Source organism: Aptenodytes patagonicus, chromosome 4 (assembly GCF_965638725.1).
Source record: "Aptenodytes patagonicus chromosome 4, bAptPat1.pri.cur, whole genome shotgun sequence".
NCBI classification, from domain to species: domain Eukaryota; kingdom Metazoa; phylum Chordata; class Aves; order Sphenisciformes; family Spheniscidae; genus Aptenodytes; species Aptenodytes patagonicus.
Window position 1 is genome coordinate 8,170,554 of NC_134952.1, and position 20,490 is coordinate 8,191,043.

The window sequence follows — 20,490 nt, forward strand, 5'->3', positions numbered from 1 at the left end:
AATTCCAAAAACATGAAGACCAAAGTATTTCAGGAGCCAATCCAGGCATTCCAGTACCTTGTTAATGCTTCTTCCTGTATACTGAAAGATTACAGAACTGTGTTTCTTAGCAAGCAACAGGGACAGCATCCTTACCTGCTTCCTAGCACATAGCATATACCACAATTAAAACCTGCAACAGTGAACAACCTAAGGTACAACAAAAATGGATTAACAAGCAATGTGAGAACCCACCAGGGAATTTTTTTTTTTTTTTTAAATAAAAGAGCAGGATAATCTCCTCAGACTGCTGTCCTTCATTTGGCTGTTATGCTTTTCTATTAAGAATACCTTACTAAAGAAAAGTTTCAAAGAGATGGGTGTTCACATTCCATGGTGTGAAAAGCTTTACTTTAAATTAGAAACAGTATAAAGTTAAATCAGACTGCAGATTGTTTCTTTTTTTTTTTTGCTCATATTCAAAGTGTAAGGAAAAAAATATCTTAATTCAATGCATAAAATAAAGAGAGTATCCCTTAAGAACCTCCTGCAAGTTTTACTGTGAATACAGACATAACCCATAGTGCACAACTTCTCATCTGAAGTGGCGATGCTGGGTTAAAAGCAGTCTGCCAGCGAAGCCTCTCATTCTTTTGTAAAGCATTTCTTTGAGAACATTCTGCACATTTTACAGCTGTTCCTCCACATTATACAATGAAGTGTAAGAACAGCAGACTTTGGATTTGCAAATTGAAAAGCGGCAAAACTGTTGGCCAGTTAACAGTGCTTCATGCTTGGTTAGAAAATTTGCTAATTTAAACCAATTAGCCAAGTAAGTTTCACTTATCCCAGCTTTAAAGAAAGAATATTTAAAATACCAAGTCTTTCCCCTACGCCTATTTTAAGAACCTAGATATAGCCTAAATATTAAATACTTGTAAATACTCTAAACTAAGTTTTAGAGTAATCAACAGATAAGATTTGCAGAGTAGCTTTAAAAGTTGCAAACCCAAATAGTTGTACATGTTCCATGCCCAAAGTATGTCATGGATTATCCTGTTTATTTGGATCTTATTTAAAGAACACCCTATTGTCTCAAAATCATTTAACTGTGCAGACAGCTGGCCTATTCAAACAACATGTTTTATTAGAATTCCTCTGTCCTTCCTCCTCCATTCTTTCAGATGGGTACAACCACATACTGTGCTTTGCCTTAAGCATGTAAGCTCTTCAAGGCAGGGACCATCCATAATTCAATGCAAGTAAAATAGCCATCACAATGGGATCCAGATAGTGTTTGAAACTCCTAGCATCTACTGTAGGACAATTTGCTAGCTTGGACTGGCTTGATTTTTAAAAATCCTTAGAAAAGCTTTCTTCCAGGCTGGGAGGTTAGTTTAAAGTCTACTGTAAAAAAAGTCAAGAGTTGCACATGTGTTTTAATTGTTTACACGGTAATGGTATTTAAGATAAAATACCATTCCCCTTTGAAACCTTACACAAACCAAGATTCACATTTTATGGGGAATCCCACTGAGCAAATAAAAATCTTCCATGCTTAAAGACATGACAGAACATGCAAAATTTCATGTTCATCCCTTAATAAAGCAGTACAAAGTTTACATATCAATATCTGGCATTTTTATTTTTACAAGATGCAACTTACTCTTATTCTAATAGGACCAAGGGGGGAAAAGCAAATAACGCTTGTATGAAGGCACTGGACTTCAACTTATGGTTTGCATCATGCTGGATATTCTGTGTAGCAAAGCATGTAAGAAGGTGTGTAAAGATGTGAGAGCTTTCTGCTAGCTGAGGAACCTGAAGAGATGTTTAGCATCAAAACCAGCATTGCTGTGCTTCTGCACACCATAGCAGATATTGAACCAAAAAAAAAATGTGTTACAAGGGCTTTTACTATGCAAAGCAGATCACAAGTACAAAACTAACAACCAGCTATTCCCAGTATTGTTCAGAGACCAGCTTAAACCAGCAGGCTCTACAACAGCATGCTCCATCCCCCTCACCTTATTTACAAAAGAAAGGCTGCTTGCTATACCAATTACCTCAGTAGAACACAGCTAAGGTTTCTGAAGAACTTACCGTTGATTTCGAAAGGGAACAAGCTGCCACTTTTGTTCAGCTTCTCAGATGAGTACTGAAATGAATCAGAAAAAAGTTTTAACTGTGTGAAAGAGCATACACCTCAAGGAAACGGCATGCAGCTTTCCGTTTCCCTATATGTGCATTTAACAACATCTTTAAAAGGACGGGGTTTTGCTGGGTATCTTGAAGAAATTCCTGAACAGCTGATCTTTCTAAATAAAACCTCTGGCATCTAGCTATTTGCAATGTTTTCTGATACATTGCTAAGTATCAAACTGCTTCAAGAATTGCAACATTACCCCATGTGAATAAACTGCAAAATTAAGAGTAATAATTCACCCTTAATGAAAAAGCTTTGATCCAATTCTCATTTCAGTGGAGAGGAAATTAGTCTGACAACTAGGTTTCCATTTTCAATCTTAAGGGTAAAAAGCAAAACACTTCACCTTAAACTAAGAGACAGGAATAGCTTCTTAAGGGTCCCCAGAATGACTATTGCTCAAATCAGGCTTTACTATTATTTTACATTTCCTTAAGAATCAACGTAGCAAAATGTTTTCTTATTTCTTAAAGTACAAAAGCCATTAAAAGAGTCCTTCCTATCCAAAAATCATCTTTTGCAGACTGACAGTTTTTGAAGTCACAGTTTCTGGGTAGTGAACCATCACCGATAAACAATGTAAAAGCCACGCTTAAAACAAAAGTTTGTGTGTAAAGGGCTTCAGAATTTATTATTAAGCCTCATCAATACCATCTGTACATAAGACCAGTTTGTATGCAGAATGTTTTCCATTTTCTTAATGGAAATTCTAATTTTACCTAGAAAAATATTACTACAAAGGCATTCTTAAAGGGTCTAGATTTCTCAAAGAATAGAGCTTGCTATCCAGCCTCCTATAAAGGAGTTATAAATAAATGGCTTAAGGCTCCATCAGAGCCCAAGGGCCATTATTTATTCCCCCATCACCACCTCAGGATGGAGAGGAAGATTGCTTTATAAAGAGAGCAACACACTTTATGTGAACATTGTTTTTTGTGTATAGCCAAAGAAGATAGCATTGTACATACACTTCCTTTCCAGATACAAAGTCAATTTTTATACAAACATCCTTGGGCTACAAAGCTTTTCTTTCTTACTGTATAGCAACACACAGAGTAGTAGTGACAACTTTATAACCTTGAGCCCCACGTGTAAGACAGAAATGCTAAGCTATGGTAATATTCCCTTGGTGTTATTATTTTAGAGGTAGGAAATAATGGAACAGATGAAAGGATAGGACAGCAATCAGATTTTTAATCTTTTTTTTATCAGCGTCTGCATATGAGACAAGCTATTTGATTTTCCCTTTACATTTGCATCTGTAGTTGCATTTATAACTTCCTTTTAAAGAAGGCTACTTTAAGTAAACAGCAGAACTCCAAGTTTGAATCTCCACCAGATTTGCAGTTAATTAGCCCTATTCAAACCATCTGAAGTCTGCAACTTGACAGCAGGAGCAGCAGTTACTTTTACTAGTTTGCTTTTCATAAATTTAGTTGCCAGTTATATAGTATACATACTTAAACTAGTATCAATCATTTACTCAAACAGCTACTAAGGTATCATATAGAACACAAGATCACATTAAGATAACAATAATAGTTACATTTCAGCTGTCCCTGAAGGAGAAACAAACAAATTAAAAAGACTTAAAGATAAGGTTTTTCAGCAAATTCCTCCCTCTCCAGTTCTCCCCAAATGAAAGGCAATACCAACCTATTGAACTATCAGATAACAGCCAAGGAAAAATGTGGGTTTGGAACAGAATTCCATGTCAAAAAGTCTTAAAGCTAGTGTATCTTGAACCACATGGAAAAGGGCAATAAGAATGACTTAATCATAACACAATAATGAGGGATGTTTAAAAGACTATTCACACAGGCTAAGATCTTGGATGCTTAGAAGGAACAGAACCTCAAGGACAATCCCATGTGGCAATTAGATTGATATTTAGTTTTTACAAGTAGTTTTCAGCCAAATGCATCTTTAACAAGGTCCTCTTCGTGAAGGCTTGAGTTATTTAGTGACCTGCACTTTAACCACCTTAAAAAGCCTTGTCCATCAGGTAGAGACTAAACTATTACACCTTTGACAGCTGCAAAGCACTGAAAGCATTTTTCAAGGGGGTACATGGAAAAAGTGGGATCACATACACATAGGCTATCTGTCCTACAGAGAATGACTGCGATGTTCGCTAAGGCAGAGAGCAACCCTGTCCTTATAGCTATTTCTGATCAGCTTCTAATGAAGTCAGTGCTCAGTTCTATGAGAAAGTAGACATATTACAGCTACAACTTGTTCTCTTAAGTGATTGTTTATACAGAATCCTGCTAAGTTACAGAAGAGTGCTAATTCTTTGGAGATTGAGACCAAAAACCCTCATTAAGAATGTCACACATGACATGATATGCAGAAAAGGAACTGTAAGCTGCACCATTTCCAGTAAAAGCTCAAGGCACTGAAATAAGGGGTGACTAAGGGGAGAATAAGTAAAGCATCTCCTTTATGATATATACTTGGCTTTCTATAACTGAAACTAAAAATACTTGGAAACACTATCTGGTAGTGTATTCTAATGTTTGAAAGTCCAAACTTGAGTAGACTCTATCAGGCTGTAAATTATAGGAGGGAGGATGTTTTTATCTATACAGCACATGGCAGAAGTCCCACTAGATACTACTGTATCAGGGCACTGAACCAGTTTATCAGCTCTCCTGGGCTGGCTACGCTCTACCCTCCCTCATTCATTCCCTTTGTGCCATGATGTACCTGAAGCTTCCTGAATGAAGAGCTCTTTTTTTATTAACAGTTATACTTGAGAAGAGACTGCAATTGCTAAGAACCTTGACAGGGAAGTCTGCTGTCCTCTGTGTGAAGGAAATTTCCTTAGAAGAAGGCCAAGTTATTCAACAAGGTCATTTTCCTGAAAAGGAAAGTCAAGAGGCCATGCATGTCCATCTTCCAACTACTGCTTTTTGAACAGATGTTAAAAAAACACCAAGATCTGATGCCTCTTGAGAACTTTCCGGAAAAAAAAAAGCAGCACATTTTCAGATCGTTAGACACACACAAAACAATGAAACTACACGTTTCACCTAAGGTTGGAATTGTTTGCTTCATGCAAGAAAGTGGATCTATTTTGAAGTGCTTGTTCAAAAGTAGAACCTCCTTTGTGCACTTGGAGAGACTACGCTCAAAAGGAATTGCATGCTATGACATTTAGGACAGCACTGCAAGTTTAAATTGGTTTACTGAGTCTTAGCAGCTGTTCTTTCGTTAAAATATTCACTTAAAGACACAGTCTTGAACTGAGTAAATGGAAGAGGCACACAAGTGAGACTGACAATGAATTATAATTTACATCACTAATTTAAAAAGTGTTCTTTGCTAGCAAAAACCCAACTGTAACAAAAATAATTCTGACTATTCTTCTACATACACCCCAATCTACTACATTAAGAATTTCACAGCCTGTACTATCCTCCTCATTATTCTCAGAATGACTTCTTGATCTTCATAGTTTTAAAAATTAATTTCTTTAATTTCAAGGCATTTTCTCCAGTTTCCAAGTATATTTTAATTCATCCAACTTATCAGCATTCTTCCCAAACCACAGGAAAGCCAGCATGTATTATTCAAGTGCTAATTTAACCACCACCATACAGATGTGACTTTCATTGTTTGAATAGGCCATGCCAACCTCCATCTCTACCAAATATCCTCCAAATATGAGGCTAGATAGGAAGCAGTGAGGAGAAGCATTTGGCCTCTTCTCAGAATGTGAAGAAGTGATTAAGTCAAGTCACATCTTAGAATTGGGCTGACTTCCTTGGATGGAAACCCACTAGCCAAAAGACTTGAGGCTGAGTCTAAGCCTTTCAACACAAGTCAGCTTCATAAAAGTTAAAAATAATGAAAACCCACATGCTCAGAAGGGGTTTAGAGTAGAGCTTCTTCCTTCCACAAATGATTAGCTGGAGATGCCCATGTTTCCTCCTTAATACCACACCTTGAAGTCTTGCATCTCACACACTGTTACTTCACAAGCCAATACTAGCTCCTACACAAACACCAGAAAAGTACAAGCTTAGCCAGAACATACGGAAAAACCCTCAAGATTCTTAAGATTCAAGAGATCTATGTTCAAGGAAATAGAGACCAACTATTTGATTTAATGATGCTGTCAACTCATGAAAGCCATAATATGCTCACAGATGATCTCACTGTTGTGAGGTAGCGTCAACCAACCAGGGATGCTATTCTACATCGTGAGCTACAGTGCCCACAAAAGCTTGGGACAGCCTTCCTGCTTCTACAGCAGGAAACCAAATCATTTGTTTTTTTTCCTGAAGGCAGGTGCAGCACAAGACTGTACAACATAACTGAGCATGCACTGGCCAAATTAATTACACCAGCTTGGAAAGTTAGCATGTCATTTAACAGACCAATAAAAGAAGCTACAGCCAGTATTTTACAACATAGTCAGGCAACAGGTAAAGAAAGGTACTTGGTCATCATACAGCTTACACAAATGAAAAAGCGTACTATGTCCTATACATGTTGTCTTTATGCCCAGCTTGGCTAGCTGGAAAGTAAATAGCTTTGAAAGAGCCATTCTTTCTTTTATAACCCTCATTTATGAGCTGTATTACAAAACAGTTTTTCCCCAGCTACTTTATCTACTTGTGCCAAGACAAGCACTTGTGCAGATACACTGTGAAAGGTATCATGACACTGATAAGGGTTAACATTAACCCGGGCAAGAAAGGTTAGTCTTAATCCTCGATCAGCTCACAAGGTGATTCACCACATGGTCCCACAGAACTTTGTGCCAGCACATGTAATGAGAGATGCAGGCAAGACCACTTCAGAATTGCTCTAAATTGCTATTGCTATTAGAAGAAAACAGCATTAACCTGAACTTCTTGCCAAAAAGTCTAAATGTGCTAGAGCTGATTCAAGACCCCCACTAGCAGTCTTTTTCCCCTTATTAAAATCTAGCAGTTGTCTTTACTAGTGGAAAAAGTGTACTTTTTATTATCTTAGGTTCACGTTTTAGTGAAGAAGCCTTGCTCCCACGAATCCTTTTTAGCGGGGAGCAACCTAGTTGCACACTTTTATTCACACTTGCTTCTCCATTTCCATACCTCACTTCATGATTTCCACACTTTTTCAAGCTGCCACTGTGTACAAACAGAACCTGTTCCTGCCCTCAGAACCCATTTTCTGCAAGAACTAAAGCACTTACAAAACCAATTACTTGACAGATTAAAGGAGGAGAGGAGCAGAAGTGTGAGGACAAAACCACTGATGAGACATCATTTGCCATTTCCACTCCACTCATTCTTTTTCATGCTTTATTCTAAGTACAGATAATGACAGGAATAAAAACCAACAAACCTACAACACATTACAGCATGCCAGCACACTCCTGTATAGACTCCACAGAGCATAAAAGCAGTAATGCGTCCTTCTCTGATCTTACAAGTCTCTGGTCCAAAACCTACAGTGACTATCAGTAAAACGACAGCTCGGTTTCCAAATTTATACAAACTTTAGTGCCTCAAAAACTAGAAATCACAAGATGCCACTACAAGTTTAGAGGCAAGCACTGCTACTGGTTACAAGTCATCATTGGCTCACATCTAGGCCCAGAGTTTAGTTACAAGTGATGAGTTTGGCAGTTCAAGAATACAGCAGATTCTCCTACAAACTGCATATCCCAAGTGCTTCATCAAGCTAGCCAAAATAAATGCAGGCTGAGTAAGCACTTCTAAGAGTTTCACTCCAAGACCCTATATCTGCCTTTCAGGAATAGCATACATTTAAGGTGAAGATAGTAAAAACAAGTAAGTTACCAGAAGAACTCTAAATGGACCCGTTACAGTTTTAAAAATAAAACCATTTGATTAATGTCTACTACTAGACATCCTTACTAGACAAAGTATTGGACAAAGGGTCAAGCACTTCACACGTAAGAATTGCGGGTGCTTGTGCACAAACTCCACCACATTCAGGATATGCTTCACCTGGTTTGGGCTTGCAAAATAAATAAGGAAGCAGTTCAGCTACTTAAGTACAAGTTACAGAGGCAGAATCTTGCTGTTAAAGTAACTGAACATGCTTCAGGTTCAATGCTTGCATTATTTATTATTTTAAAAAATAACAGAACTAGGGTTGAACAATACTTCGACATTTAGTCAAATTAATTTTTTGGTGTCTCATTGGTACCCTAAGGTTTCACCTACAGAAGGGTGCCATTGCAATTAAAGTCAGTGAAACAAGGCTAGTGCATTACATGAAGAATATGGTCTCAGGGTTCTCAGGTGGGCACCCAAAATTGACAGGAGACTATTTTGCATTACTCACGATGGAGTAGATAATATCTCATTTCACAAGTGAGATGTGAAGAGACTAGATTCCTTAGTGTCTAAATAGCATGTTTGAACCACACCATGGATCCACAGATTAAACCAGCAGAAAATAACCCAGTAAATATTACAAAATTTTTCAGAGCACGAGGCATCTGACACACTTGATAAAGCAAGGATCTACTAGCATCAACAACAGTCTGGTAGTCAGTAACCTGACTTTTCAGTTCAACTGTATTTACTTGATGATCTGTTCTCCTTCTGTCCAGTGCTGATAGTTACCTACATGATGGTCACTGATTTTTGTAAGTAAATACTGTTGTCAGACATCAAGCACTTGGCTATACGAAGTGAAGAAAACTTCACCACATACCAGTACTTGTTCTTTTTGTTAGGGAAAAGGGAATCCTGAGAAATTTTGATACTTCTTTTCAGTCATTAGAACACTTTATTTTGTGAAAAGAACAGGCTTTTCCCTAATTGTTTAAAATGAAGCTGTAAGGTTAAAAAGATCATTAAAATAAGAAAGCTTCACTTCCAGAAGGACCATACACTGAAGTTTGTAAAGGGAAAAAGTGAACTCTCATCCACCTTGCAAACCAGTCCTAACTTAAATAGCTGAATTCTGGCTGATCTACATTCTTGAATTTGTTATGTAGTTTTGAGTTACTTTTAATCTACTTTGCCTTTCATGTTTATTACATATTGTTTTGGTAGATCCTTACCAGATTAATGTTGTACGTTTTACACGTCAAATCATCCAAGCTCTGGTTCTGCAGCTTTTCTGTTATTAGTGTTACCATGGTAGTTGTTCCTTTTCCACTGCTCACAGGGAAGCGTTGGAGGCTCTTCAGTCTCTTGTTTCAATACTCATGAGCCATTTCTGTTTTGGTTTAAAGTCTTGAGATTTATGCTTCCATCTTATTGCCAAAGTTTACTTCCAAATGCTGTCAGTGTATCATGTCTGATTTTCTGTAAAATTGGGGCAGAAAAAGGAAAAAGTCAGAAAAATTCTTGTGTACATCATAATTAGTGTTGTAATAAGAGGACTCATGTTTGGACCATTCATTCGTGCAAGTACACCACTCTGACCAATGCTACTGCCTGGCATTTCAGATTACATTACAGATTATACTCATGAGAGAATATTCCTATTGAGATTTCATTGATTACAACTTCAGAAGGGAGATGAGACTCATACATAGTAAAGATCAGGATATTATTTGGCTGTTTCCTACTACTAAACTGATTCTATCTAGGATTTTTATCCGAGGCAGAAGGAAAGACTTAAACTTTCCCTCATTTAAACTACTACTGAAGTCTTAGCCAGATGTACTAGAACAGCATATGAAACATGCAGATACTTACCATACTGTTCTGTCTGTTTAGCACTATTTGCCATTTTAAGACATTCTACCATGTTGTTTCATCACTAAACCCCTCTTAAAAGCAGAGTAGAGCACTGGGTAGCTCAAACACTATAACCACTTTCCAAATCCTCAGCTACTTTTAATATATCCCTGTTTTTTCTTTTTTAAAGGTTATGTAATTGCTACCTGCCAGCAAACACCAGATCTTAAACTTGTAAGCAGGACAGGTTATCATACATGTAAAAGCATCACTGACAAAAGCTTAGGTATCTTTGTTCTGTGAGCAGTCATCTAAAACAAAAGCACTAGGTTCACCGGCTGCCTCTTTCTATCCTAAACATCCTCTACACAATTTCTTCCCCTCTCTCTTCCCTCAGCATCAGTAACCCTTAACTGCTGCAATATCATTCCTCGCTGTCTTCCAAAAGTCTTTATTAGCTGGTTATTTTTACCACAGCAAATGGACCTCTATTTTCCTCAACCCCACCTCATTCTTCCAGTTCAAGAAGCACCAGAACAAAACCACAGGAATTCAGCTTCATTTTCCTTCTTCTGTCATTGAATCTTCCAGGCTTACCACAGTTCTCAAATTCACTTCCAGTTTGCAAAACCAAGTCTACGTTAGTATTAATTGGAATTTCTTCACACTACCTTCAACAAACTCCTCTTCCCATAACTTTGCCTTACTGTGTTAAAAACATCTTTCCTCAACTCATGCTGATGATCCATTAGTGACATGCATTAACCATTCTTGCTTATGATTTAAGTTGGACAAATGTATTCAGTGACTGCTTATGGAATAAAAAAGGGAAGAGATCCACACACAGGTATTTCCGAATTTAAACAAAGCAACATGAGCTTTGGGGAAGGAACACTGATGCTGCTAGAACCAGAATTTTACTTCCATTTGCTAGGTTTTAAAGTCTACAGTAAAAAAAGAATAGCAGAAAAAAATAATTTTAAATGAATGTTTCCATAAAATACTGCCTCTTTTCCACACTGCTACTTACCAGCTGTTTAAATAACTAGTAGTAGCAAGAAAAAAAGCTGCTTGAGTCCATGACCCAAGTTAAACCCATTTAAAACTAAGATATTAATAGTATTTATGGTAATGTTAGATTATCTTTTAAACCTGTTGCCTTTGAGTACATCCTCAAATACGATTTTCATATGCTAACCACACACTATTTCACCTTCACAGAAGTCTGCTACATAGCAGCCTCCCTTTGCCTGAGGGCTGTCCCACAGCCATAATTTCTGCCCATCTTTTGACCTCATTCTAATATCTACTTTTATTTGCTCTAAGTTATGATGCTTACAAGTGCTCCTCAACCATAAATAACACTACCCAGATATCTGGAGATTCCACTGGTCTGTTTTTACTGAACATGTCCTATCTTTCAGGAAAGCACCCAACAACTTGAAATATTTACCACATCACATATTTACCATCAGGGGGATGGAACACCTCTCCTGTGAAGAAAGGCTGAGAGAGTTGGGGTTGTTCAGCCTAGAGAAGAGAAGGCTTTGGGGAGACCTTATTGCAGCCTATCAGTACTTAAAGGGGGCTTATAAAAAAAAGATGGCAGCAAACTTTTTAGCAGGGCCTGTTGCGACAGGACAAGGGGGAATGGCTTTACACTAAAGGGGGGTAGATACAGACTAGATATAAGGAAGAAATTTTTGATGCTGAGGGTGGTGAAACACTGGCACAGGTTGCCCAGAGAGGTGGTGGATGTCCCATCCCTGGAAACATTCCAGGTCAGGTTGGACGGGGCTCTGAGCAACCTGATCTAGCTGAAGGTGTCCCTGCTCATTGCAGGGGGGTTGGACTAGATGACCTTTAAAGGTCCCTTCCAACCCAAACTGTTCTATGATTCTATGATCTTGTTCTGAAACTACACCAAGTCAAATATCAAAAACACTCGAGTTCATTTTATAAAGAGTTCACTCACTGATAGAAGTTGCATATACCCTTTTCAATATAAGCATCTGCCAAAGCAAAGTGCAGTTCATGAAATGCTATGCAAATTTAAGGGCAAGTGTGTGAACAGAGCAGTATTTAGAGTAGCACCATCAAACATTGTAATATCCCTTTTAAACCTGGTGAAGTTTAAACTAGATCTAGAAATCCAGAATAGGAGTCAAAAGAAAGGCTGACTGGAGGTCAGAAATTGTCCATATACAGACTGAAAATATACTGAAGCTGAGGAGCTTAGTAACTGGCACAAAGACTTTCAGATTCATTTTAAGGATTAAGATTTCCACAACTAAGAGGCTACTATTAAGAACCAGATGAAAGTTCAGCAGGTGTTTAATTACTTTTGTTTAGAAGGGCCATATAAGAATTTGTGGTTTTTTTTTCCCCTCAAGGAAAAAAGCAAATCCAATAAAACTACCAAAGACAGGGGAAGAACAAGGTTTTGATCTGTAATCAGTTAACTATAATGTAGTTATGTTTTGCTTAGTTCTTCTAATCTTCAAGTGTTTCACTGAAATTTTAAGTCAGCATAATACAAGCTAGAATAAGGAGAGAATAGACAGAAGGATATTAATCTTTAGTTAATGAACCAATACATTCAGTTGCATGAAAGGATGAAAAGGGGAGGCAAATGAAATCACAGAAGCATGGCACTGTCAGAATCAAGCTGAATTGTATGATTATCCACATTCTTAAATCCTACCAGATACTGAAAGTGATCTTAAGACTTGCAACCATTCAGGCCCTTTCTGACAGCGTGCAACCCAATCAATTCTGAAATAGAAGCAAAATGGAAATTCCCAAAAGAGTTTCTCATTTTAGCAACTCACACTTACCAACAATACTTTTTAAAGTGAGACACGCTCCATTGAGAAAGATTTTTTTAAGTATGTATTTAAGGGCTACGTGGGACAGGGGTGAAAAAGTGATGTTAGCTAGACAAGCCTTCATATATCAGCTCCCAGTTTCTACTGCTCCCTTCCATCAGGAAATTCCATTTCTCTATACCAAGCACAAACCCTAAGAGTACGAGTTTTAGTTCAGATCAGAAGCATGCTTTGGAAGTGAATTCCCTCCTCATCCTCCTTTAATGTGCTTTATCTCACTTCATGGACCAGTCTCACCCAGAAGTAATCCACTCCAAAACAAAGCCAGAAGGTGCACTGCAGCCACCATTAGGTGTTCAGCACGCTGCACTAGATTAATGCTGGTCCAAAGCAAGCAACCAGGCTAGGCGTACGCTGCGGACATCAGTACTGTTTTACACTACAAATCTGTTCCTACTGGACAGTCCTTCTTGCTAACGACAACATAATGAATGTTTAAGTGGAAAAAGAGCATCATCACGCTCCTACCAATGAAAGCCTTTTAGGTTGCAGTTCAATATACCTTAGCTGCCATCACAACTGTCAACACATTTTCTTCTCTGGCTATTTGCTGCCCACAGCAGTATGACAGCACAAGTGTTTTTGCTACTACACAGAAAACTAGATCAAGGAATTTTTATAGTCGGATAAAACCAAAACACTTCCTTTTGTTTCTGGTAAAGGTTGTTTTCCAGCTGGATCAGTTCCCCAGTCTGGTTTGCCATGAACTGGACACAAATGCTTGTGCGGGCACACTGTGGGATGCTGACACTGCTTATCGACATGCCTGTCCAACTACAGCAACAGGGGGTAAAAAAAAGCCACACAAGAAAGCCAGTTGACATTAGCATTTCCCACACTGAGCCAGGCAGATTCTCCTATAATTAGGAATTAGATGTCCCCTTCCAAAGCAAGCTTTGAACGTGGTTTGCTTCTAGTTTCCTTTTCCAATTCACACTCATTTGACTAGTCAAACTCACCAGCTCAAAGTGATCTGAAGTCAGGCCTGCAGCCTCAGCACCTTAACTCAAGGTGACCAAAGTCCTGGTTTACTCTAGTTGAGCTATTTATACTCTATCAGGAATTGTTCCCCTCATCTTTGCTAATTAATATTGGCTGTTAGGAGGCTGAAGATTCTTAAGAGTCACTCTAGCTTCGCTATGCTGTTGTCATTTTAAAACTTCATCAATACATATTTTCAAGCCTTACAAGCTTTCGGCCCTCCATACCTCCTAGAATGAGGTTCCTTACACTACAGAAGACGACTCATGGTATTTTCACATTTTTGGGGTTTTGTTTGTTTCAAGATCCTCTGCTGTGGTATGTATTTAATGTACCCACAGAGATGGTGAGCTGTTTATTTTATGTACTTTTTCCACCATGCTCTATTTCCAGAGCCGGTTAAAGGCAGCTAACTTTCTTTTTCAGTCTCTCCTTATCATGCCCTTTATGCTTATCAGGCTGAATCCCTCTCAAACTGCTTGGCACTTCAAGCTAATTGGATTTTCAGTAATAGGAACCATTTGACCATCCTTGCTAGGGCAACACGGATCCTGCTGAATTTTCATTTCTTCAGCTGCCTCACAGCATAGATCTTAGCACCATCAAGTTCTGCCTACCATTGCAAGTACATGCCCTGCTTTCTATACAACCTGTAAGTGTACCCCAAAGATACACACCTCTGCTGTCACCAAGTCTCTACAGGTAGCAGCTGAGTCAGGCATGCAAGTTCAAACACTAAGATCCTCCAAGCCTTGAGGTAATAATAGCCCTTGGAGCTCCAAGTTGGATGAAGTCCTACAAGATTATGGCCATCTTTCCCTTAGCACACCATCCTTTATGGAGCCTGATTAGGTAGAAGAGTGAGAAAGCTGAGCCATCCAAGATAAACACTCATAACAAAAGATGTTAGTCAGTCTCTGTCCTGGAAGAGACTTAATCTTACTAGGATCTCCTTAAGCTGGGGGGTAGGGGGGTAGAAGTGAGGGGGGGGGAGAGAAGCTATTTTTATTGCTGAAAGGTAGACTAATGAAAAGGAATAAAATAAATGGAATATAAAAACCAAACTCCAAACACAAGCCAAAGCTAACATTCCTTACAGTTGGAGAATGAGCTGTGATGGAATCAGTATCACCATTATCTCCGATTTAAAGTTATGTTCTATGACACATTCTGAAGCCTGAGAAAAGTAAAGATTTATTATTCTATCTCTATAGTACTACTAAAGAAGAGAGGTTTTATTTCTTTAAAAGTTTAGCCACAAGTAGTAATGACTTGTAAAATCTCTGCCAAAATTAAGGCTGGAGATAGAAGAAAAGAAGTGCTCGTGTCACGAATTCTGTATCTTCTCAGTGACATCACTGGGGTCTTTTTTGGGAAGACTACTAAAAATATGGATTACCCAACCCCCCAGCCTATTAAAGGATGTCAGAGGCTCATCCAGTTTGACAACCTACTTTCAAAGAGATGAAGAGTCCTGATAAGGAACATAAAGCCAATTCAAAAATCTCTTCTTGGCTCTAAGAAAATAAGGCAGCCAGACTCATTTCCAACCCACTCCTCCTCCTCTGCATCCTGCAGGACAAAATGTTCCAGTAACAGCTCATCTCATTGGGAAAATTTACATTTGTTTGAAACACTTCTAACAATTTCTCCTCTGTCTCTGGAAGTTCCATCTTGGATAAAGAAGAAGAGATCACAAGATTTAAGATGATTGCCCCATAACACAAATGTAGCCGCTTCTTGATGATCGCAATTCTATTTCTTCTGCCTATAGGACTAAAATTATCCACTGACAACACAGAAGGTTGTTCCCCCTTTTATGTTCCTTCACATTATTTCCCACTCTTCGCTCATGGAACCCTTATTACCAACAATCCCATAAAGACATACTTAGCCAGCTCCCAGCAGAAGAAAAGGATTAGCTAGAGTCAAAATTCCAATTCGGATAAGTAGGTCCTTTAAAATATTATCTCTGCTTCAGCAAGCCCAAGCAGCTAATCACCCCAGCAGTACTAACTCCAGATCTAGATGATTTTGCTACTAGACTCTAGATGAAAGATGTTGTGATTTTTTGCCTCCTGGCACTTTCTGCAGCATCCAAGAAGCATTTCAAAATTGAAACATCACGCAAAACCAATCAAGTTTTAACAGAGCATTGTCTGTCCCGTCCTAGTTATGCTTGAAGCAAGACTCAGTTGGAAGACCAGCTTTTTAGAAACTATTAAACTAATACTTTATGCCATCTGAAAAAAGCTACATAATGTCCTGTTTCTTGCAATGAAAAATTCCAGCTTCCAAATGGAAAGGGAACATTCTACTCCTAAAACTACACATTATTTACCATAGTGCTAAGAAGTTCACAGGGAGGCTAAGCATTCCTTGTAACATAAGTCTATTAATAACTTTTAGCCCAGAAAGGTTCTCTATAGCAGGCATTTAAAGAGAATTATTTGGACTCTATCCTTTTTAGCACTAATCTGCAGAGTGGTTATTCTGCAGCCTTCCAAAATTCCACATCAAGTCTAAAAAAAAAAACCAGAGCTTTAATTAGAAAGTTTCCTGCAGCTATGGAATTATCCATCAATGTTTTGGGGGATGGGTACTAGAGGGGGACACCTTAGTTTCTAGTATGTTATACTTTAGGGATCCTCTCTTAACACAATTAACTAGCACCCCTTTGTTTTCTGAGGTTCTCTACAAAAAGCGTAAAAATAGTGTATTGGAACAATAGGTTCTGACCAAAAGGGACAGAAAAACAGTAGAGTTTATAACCCTAGTTTGTATTCTGTAGAAACTGTTTCACAACCATCTAGCAAATCCTGTTTAAATAGTAGTTGCTTTCCCTGAAGAGTTCAGATGTGACACAAAATAAGGTAAGGCTTAACGACACTCTCTACACATGCTAGAACTCAAAATGAAGCCAAAGAAGTTAGTTCCCGCATTTGCAATTCAGAGTTTCTTTTAAGACTAAAGAAATATTTGAGCTACAGAATCTTAGCTTTCTCCATGCAGTGCTTTTGTAAGCCAGTTTTTATTAGAAGGAAGCCTCAATATTATGAGGTGTTCAAGCCTGGATTAAGGTTGCCACAACTCCAGCACAAAACTGCAAAAAGGGACAAGAAAAACACGCTAAAAGGCATCCTTTATATTAACTGATGGCCACTGGAGTCAAGTTTCTCAGATATTCCACAAGCTCAGGAAGCACAAGCAATATCAAGAGCTCAAAACTGTCTGCTGAAGAACATACCTCACTTAATGTGCAAGACAGGACTATATTTCGCCATTCTAAGGTTGAAAAACTAGGATTTGGGTTGTTATTGCCTCCAGAGATAGACGAGAATAAATATTAGGTCCACTTGCATCAAATGCAGAAAATCACTATGGAGCCCAGAATTTTGCTGTTTTGACCCTAAAGCATCATCATTCTAACACCAACTGGTCACTGAGACAGCTATGACAACATATAAACCATTACTAAAATAAGGCTGCATCCTACACATTCATTTCTACTCCATCTCCCACACTTCAGACGCAAGAGCTCCTATAAGAAAGAAGCAAAGCCTCAACCATCACATACAGCCTTTGGACTCTGTTTTACTCAAAATGCAACACATTTTGGCAAATCCCTTGAACTCAAAAGGAACAAGTAGTACTCTATGTTTTCTGATTGAAAAAACAGACCTTGTTCAGAGCCTCCCGTGTGAGATGGCAAAAACCTGCAAGCAGAAGCACCAGAAGTAAACTAAAGAGAATATCCTGGCTTAAGATAGTGGTTTCCAGTTTGCAAAATTTGCAGCCAGATGATGTGCTGGAAAGAGGTTAACAGTAATACTTTGGTGCACAGATTTCTCACTCTTCAGATGCAGATTTCATCCAGCTTGGCCGAGAAACACATACAAAATAAAGACCTAAAATCGTTTAATAAAATTTGAATTAGAAACAGAAGATTTTACTCTGTTACACGATGAACTGTTGTCTGTAATAACTTAATATGATAGTAACTCGAGAAATAAAGGGTAATATTTATTACAATCAGGTGGTTTGGGGTTGTTTTTAAGCCAAGAGGAAAGTCTCATTCCAGAAAGGCAAAGGAAGGGTAGGGATGGGGGACATTAAGCCTTTGTCACAATTTATAAAGTATATTTCTCAAAGCAACAGAAGCAGTGGAGAAGTAGGCTCGAGAGACTTTCCAGGTCATACCTAATTAAAGCAGGGAATGTATCACCACAAAAAACTAGGGCTAAGAACTCAACCCAGCCAGAGGTTAAAGCATTTATTATTGCCAGCTCGTCTCAGTAAGAAGCCTTATCAGTCTCCCAGGTTTAAACCTGTCCTTCAGACTTGAAGACGACCTAACATTCACATCACAGACAAGTCATTCTGCATCTTTTAAAGTATCTTTGTCAGACAGGACAAGAGATGAGCTGTGCCTTGTGTCTGATCCTGTACCAAGATGCTTTTCCAAGATGCTTTTGTTACTTAAGTTCTCTTTCCTAAAATAATCTACCACTATTTAAATGACAGGCAAGGATTTCATTAATTTTGCTGAAGGATATTTACATCTCCTATGTTTGGAGTTCCATTTGAATTAGCCATCAGTGTTGGCCCGTGACCAGTCATCTCCCTGCAATGTGCGATTTGGACTCTTTCCTCCCTCTTCTCAGCATTACTGCAGAAAGCACAAGACTACGTTGTACAGTGCTGAGGAACAGGAAGTCTGGTCTATTGAGGCTTTTATACATGAACTCCAAGCCCTTTGCTTTTGCCATAATTATGAACTAAATGTGCTAACAGTCATTATTTCAGTAATACGCTAGCTCAAACTAAGAATTATTGCCCGTTTAAGTAGTTCAGAACAAAACCTAGTGGGCAATCACCACTCAAGAGTATTACTGTAACTTTCAGTCTATGGTATTACTGAATGCTTGGATCTCAGGTCCTACACAAGTTATTTCCACCTCCACATACTGTTTTTATAAATATTCTATTTAAAACCAATGGAAGTATTTATTTAGTATACAAAGCCTGCAGTAAGATACAAAATTCAGATTCATTACAAGTAATAATTTATACAGAGAATATTAGTGTTTGAAGAAATATACATACCACCAACCTAAGCCTACCAGACTCCCACTAAAGCAAGCGATCCAGATTATACAAGACCCACAAGATTTTATTTTACCCTAAGGCTTGTGAAAAAAAACACATAGATGAATATTAACTGGCTCTACTACTGAGATATTTGCTTCACTCCATCAGTTAGAGAAGAAAAGCTGGGGAAAATATGAAGATAAGCAGTAGTATCACCTACTTTCTCCTAGTGTTTGCCCTTAAAAATGGAAGAGTCAAACAGACACATATACACACTTTAAAAATACTCAGGCCTGAAAAAACACATAGCACTGACCCTTAATTTGTATGGCAGTGACAATGATGATTACTCCACGCACATGCTGCTCCCCCACGATAGACTGAAATAATATCAGTACCAAAGTATGTTATATTACTAAACCCTATGGGCTTGGAGCCGAGGGATTGTACAAATCTCCCATACATCCTGCTCCCAAAACACACACAGCTAATAAACCTCCTCCTATTTGCCTTCAGGTTCATTTTGAAGTTTCAGACATCTGGTTGGCTTGTTTAAAATAAAAAGCCCAACTAGCAGCTTTGTTTTTATGATCCTGAGTGTGAAACATTCTTGCTGGAGGCCTCAGGCCAGGTGAAAAACACTTGTGTTAAGATGCTACTTCATGGCATTTCAGGGATCTAATGAGCTATATAATCTGCACACAGGGAAATCTCCCTAACATTAGCTTGCGTACAGCTACGGAAATTAAAAACAAGGAGCCTATAGTAGTCCAAGTATTTTTCAGCAAATAGTACAGCTGGTAAACTGCAGATACTGCTAAATTTAGAACTCAAGTGCTTAGCAGTGTTCTGTAAATATCCACACATCTCAATACTTACAATAACATGAAATGCACTTCTCCCTGAGCCTCACTGTCCTAATTTTTCATACTAAGAGTAGTAATTCCCTCTCATGACAAAGTACTATGCCCAATTTAGTGGAGTAAGAAAAGTTTCAGTCTTTGTCTCAAAACTATAACTCTCCAGATCATTGTGGAACTGTACTAAACGAGCACATATACGTGGCATATCCTTATTTTAGCCATTTATTATAAGTACACTGTTTACATATTTTCATATAAAACCCAAATGTCTAAAAAGAAAGCACGTTACAGGAGGAGCTATGCAAGAGTAAAGTTCTATGCAGGCTCACATACCATAGTTAAAGCCGCCTGCTATATCATCCATCTTGAAAGAGCCACAGAAGTGCATTGAACAGATACGAGATATGGTGCATAACAGACAACCAAGTTCCCTCTCACGGCCCAAACTCATTCTCAATCATGGCTGACCATCTGTAATTTGTTACTCAAGAAACTTGAATTCATCTGGTAGGAGACACCACCTCAACAGGCAGAACACTGAAAGACCTCAAGTTTTACAACACCCATCTAGTTACATGATCCATTAAAATTCAGAAAAAAGCCTAACCACCACACAGCTTTCAAGTAGCAAGAATTTTCTTTAACATAAAGAGGTCTCAGTTATTACACTACAAATACCAAAACTGAATGCTAGTTTGAAGAATTTGTTGTTGTTGCTCCTTACTTTGCTAAACTACAGTTCTTATCAGCTTAATTATTTGTTGGTTTCCAACTTCTGTTTTGCACAACCCATGAGTTTTCGAATGGTGAAGTCTCTGAAA

The 20,490-nt window shown here is 38.3% G+C and overlaps 1 protein-coding gene across 1 annotated transcript in view; it reads right to left on the bottom strand.

Annotated features, from left to right (window-relative positions):
• The window catches only part of FAM53A (family with sequence similarity 53 member A), a 72,517-nt gene that overhangs the window by 40,537 nt on the left and 11,490 nt on the right, over window positions 1–20,490 (bottom strand). The window contains exons 2-3 of the mRNA XM_076335773.1: window positions 9,222–9,468; window positions 2,083–2,137 (exon numbers count right to left, since the gene is read on the bottom strand). Coding sequence (XP_076191888.1) covers window positions 2,083–2,137; window positions 9,222–9,299 — 133 coding nt within the window. The 5' untranslated portion in view covers window positions 9,300–9,468. The remainder of the gene's footprint in view (window positions 1–2,082; window positions 2,138–9,221; window positions 9,469–20,490) is intronic.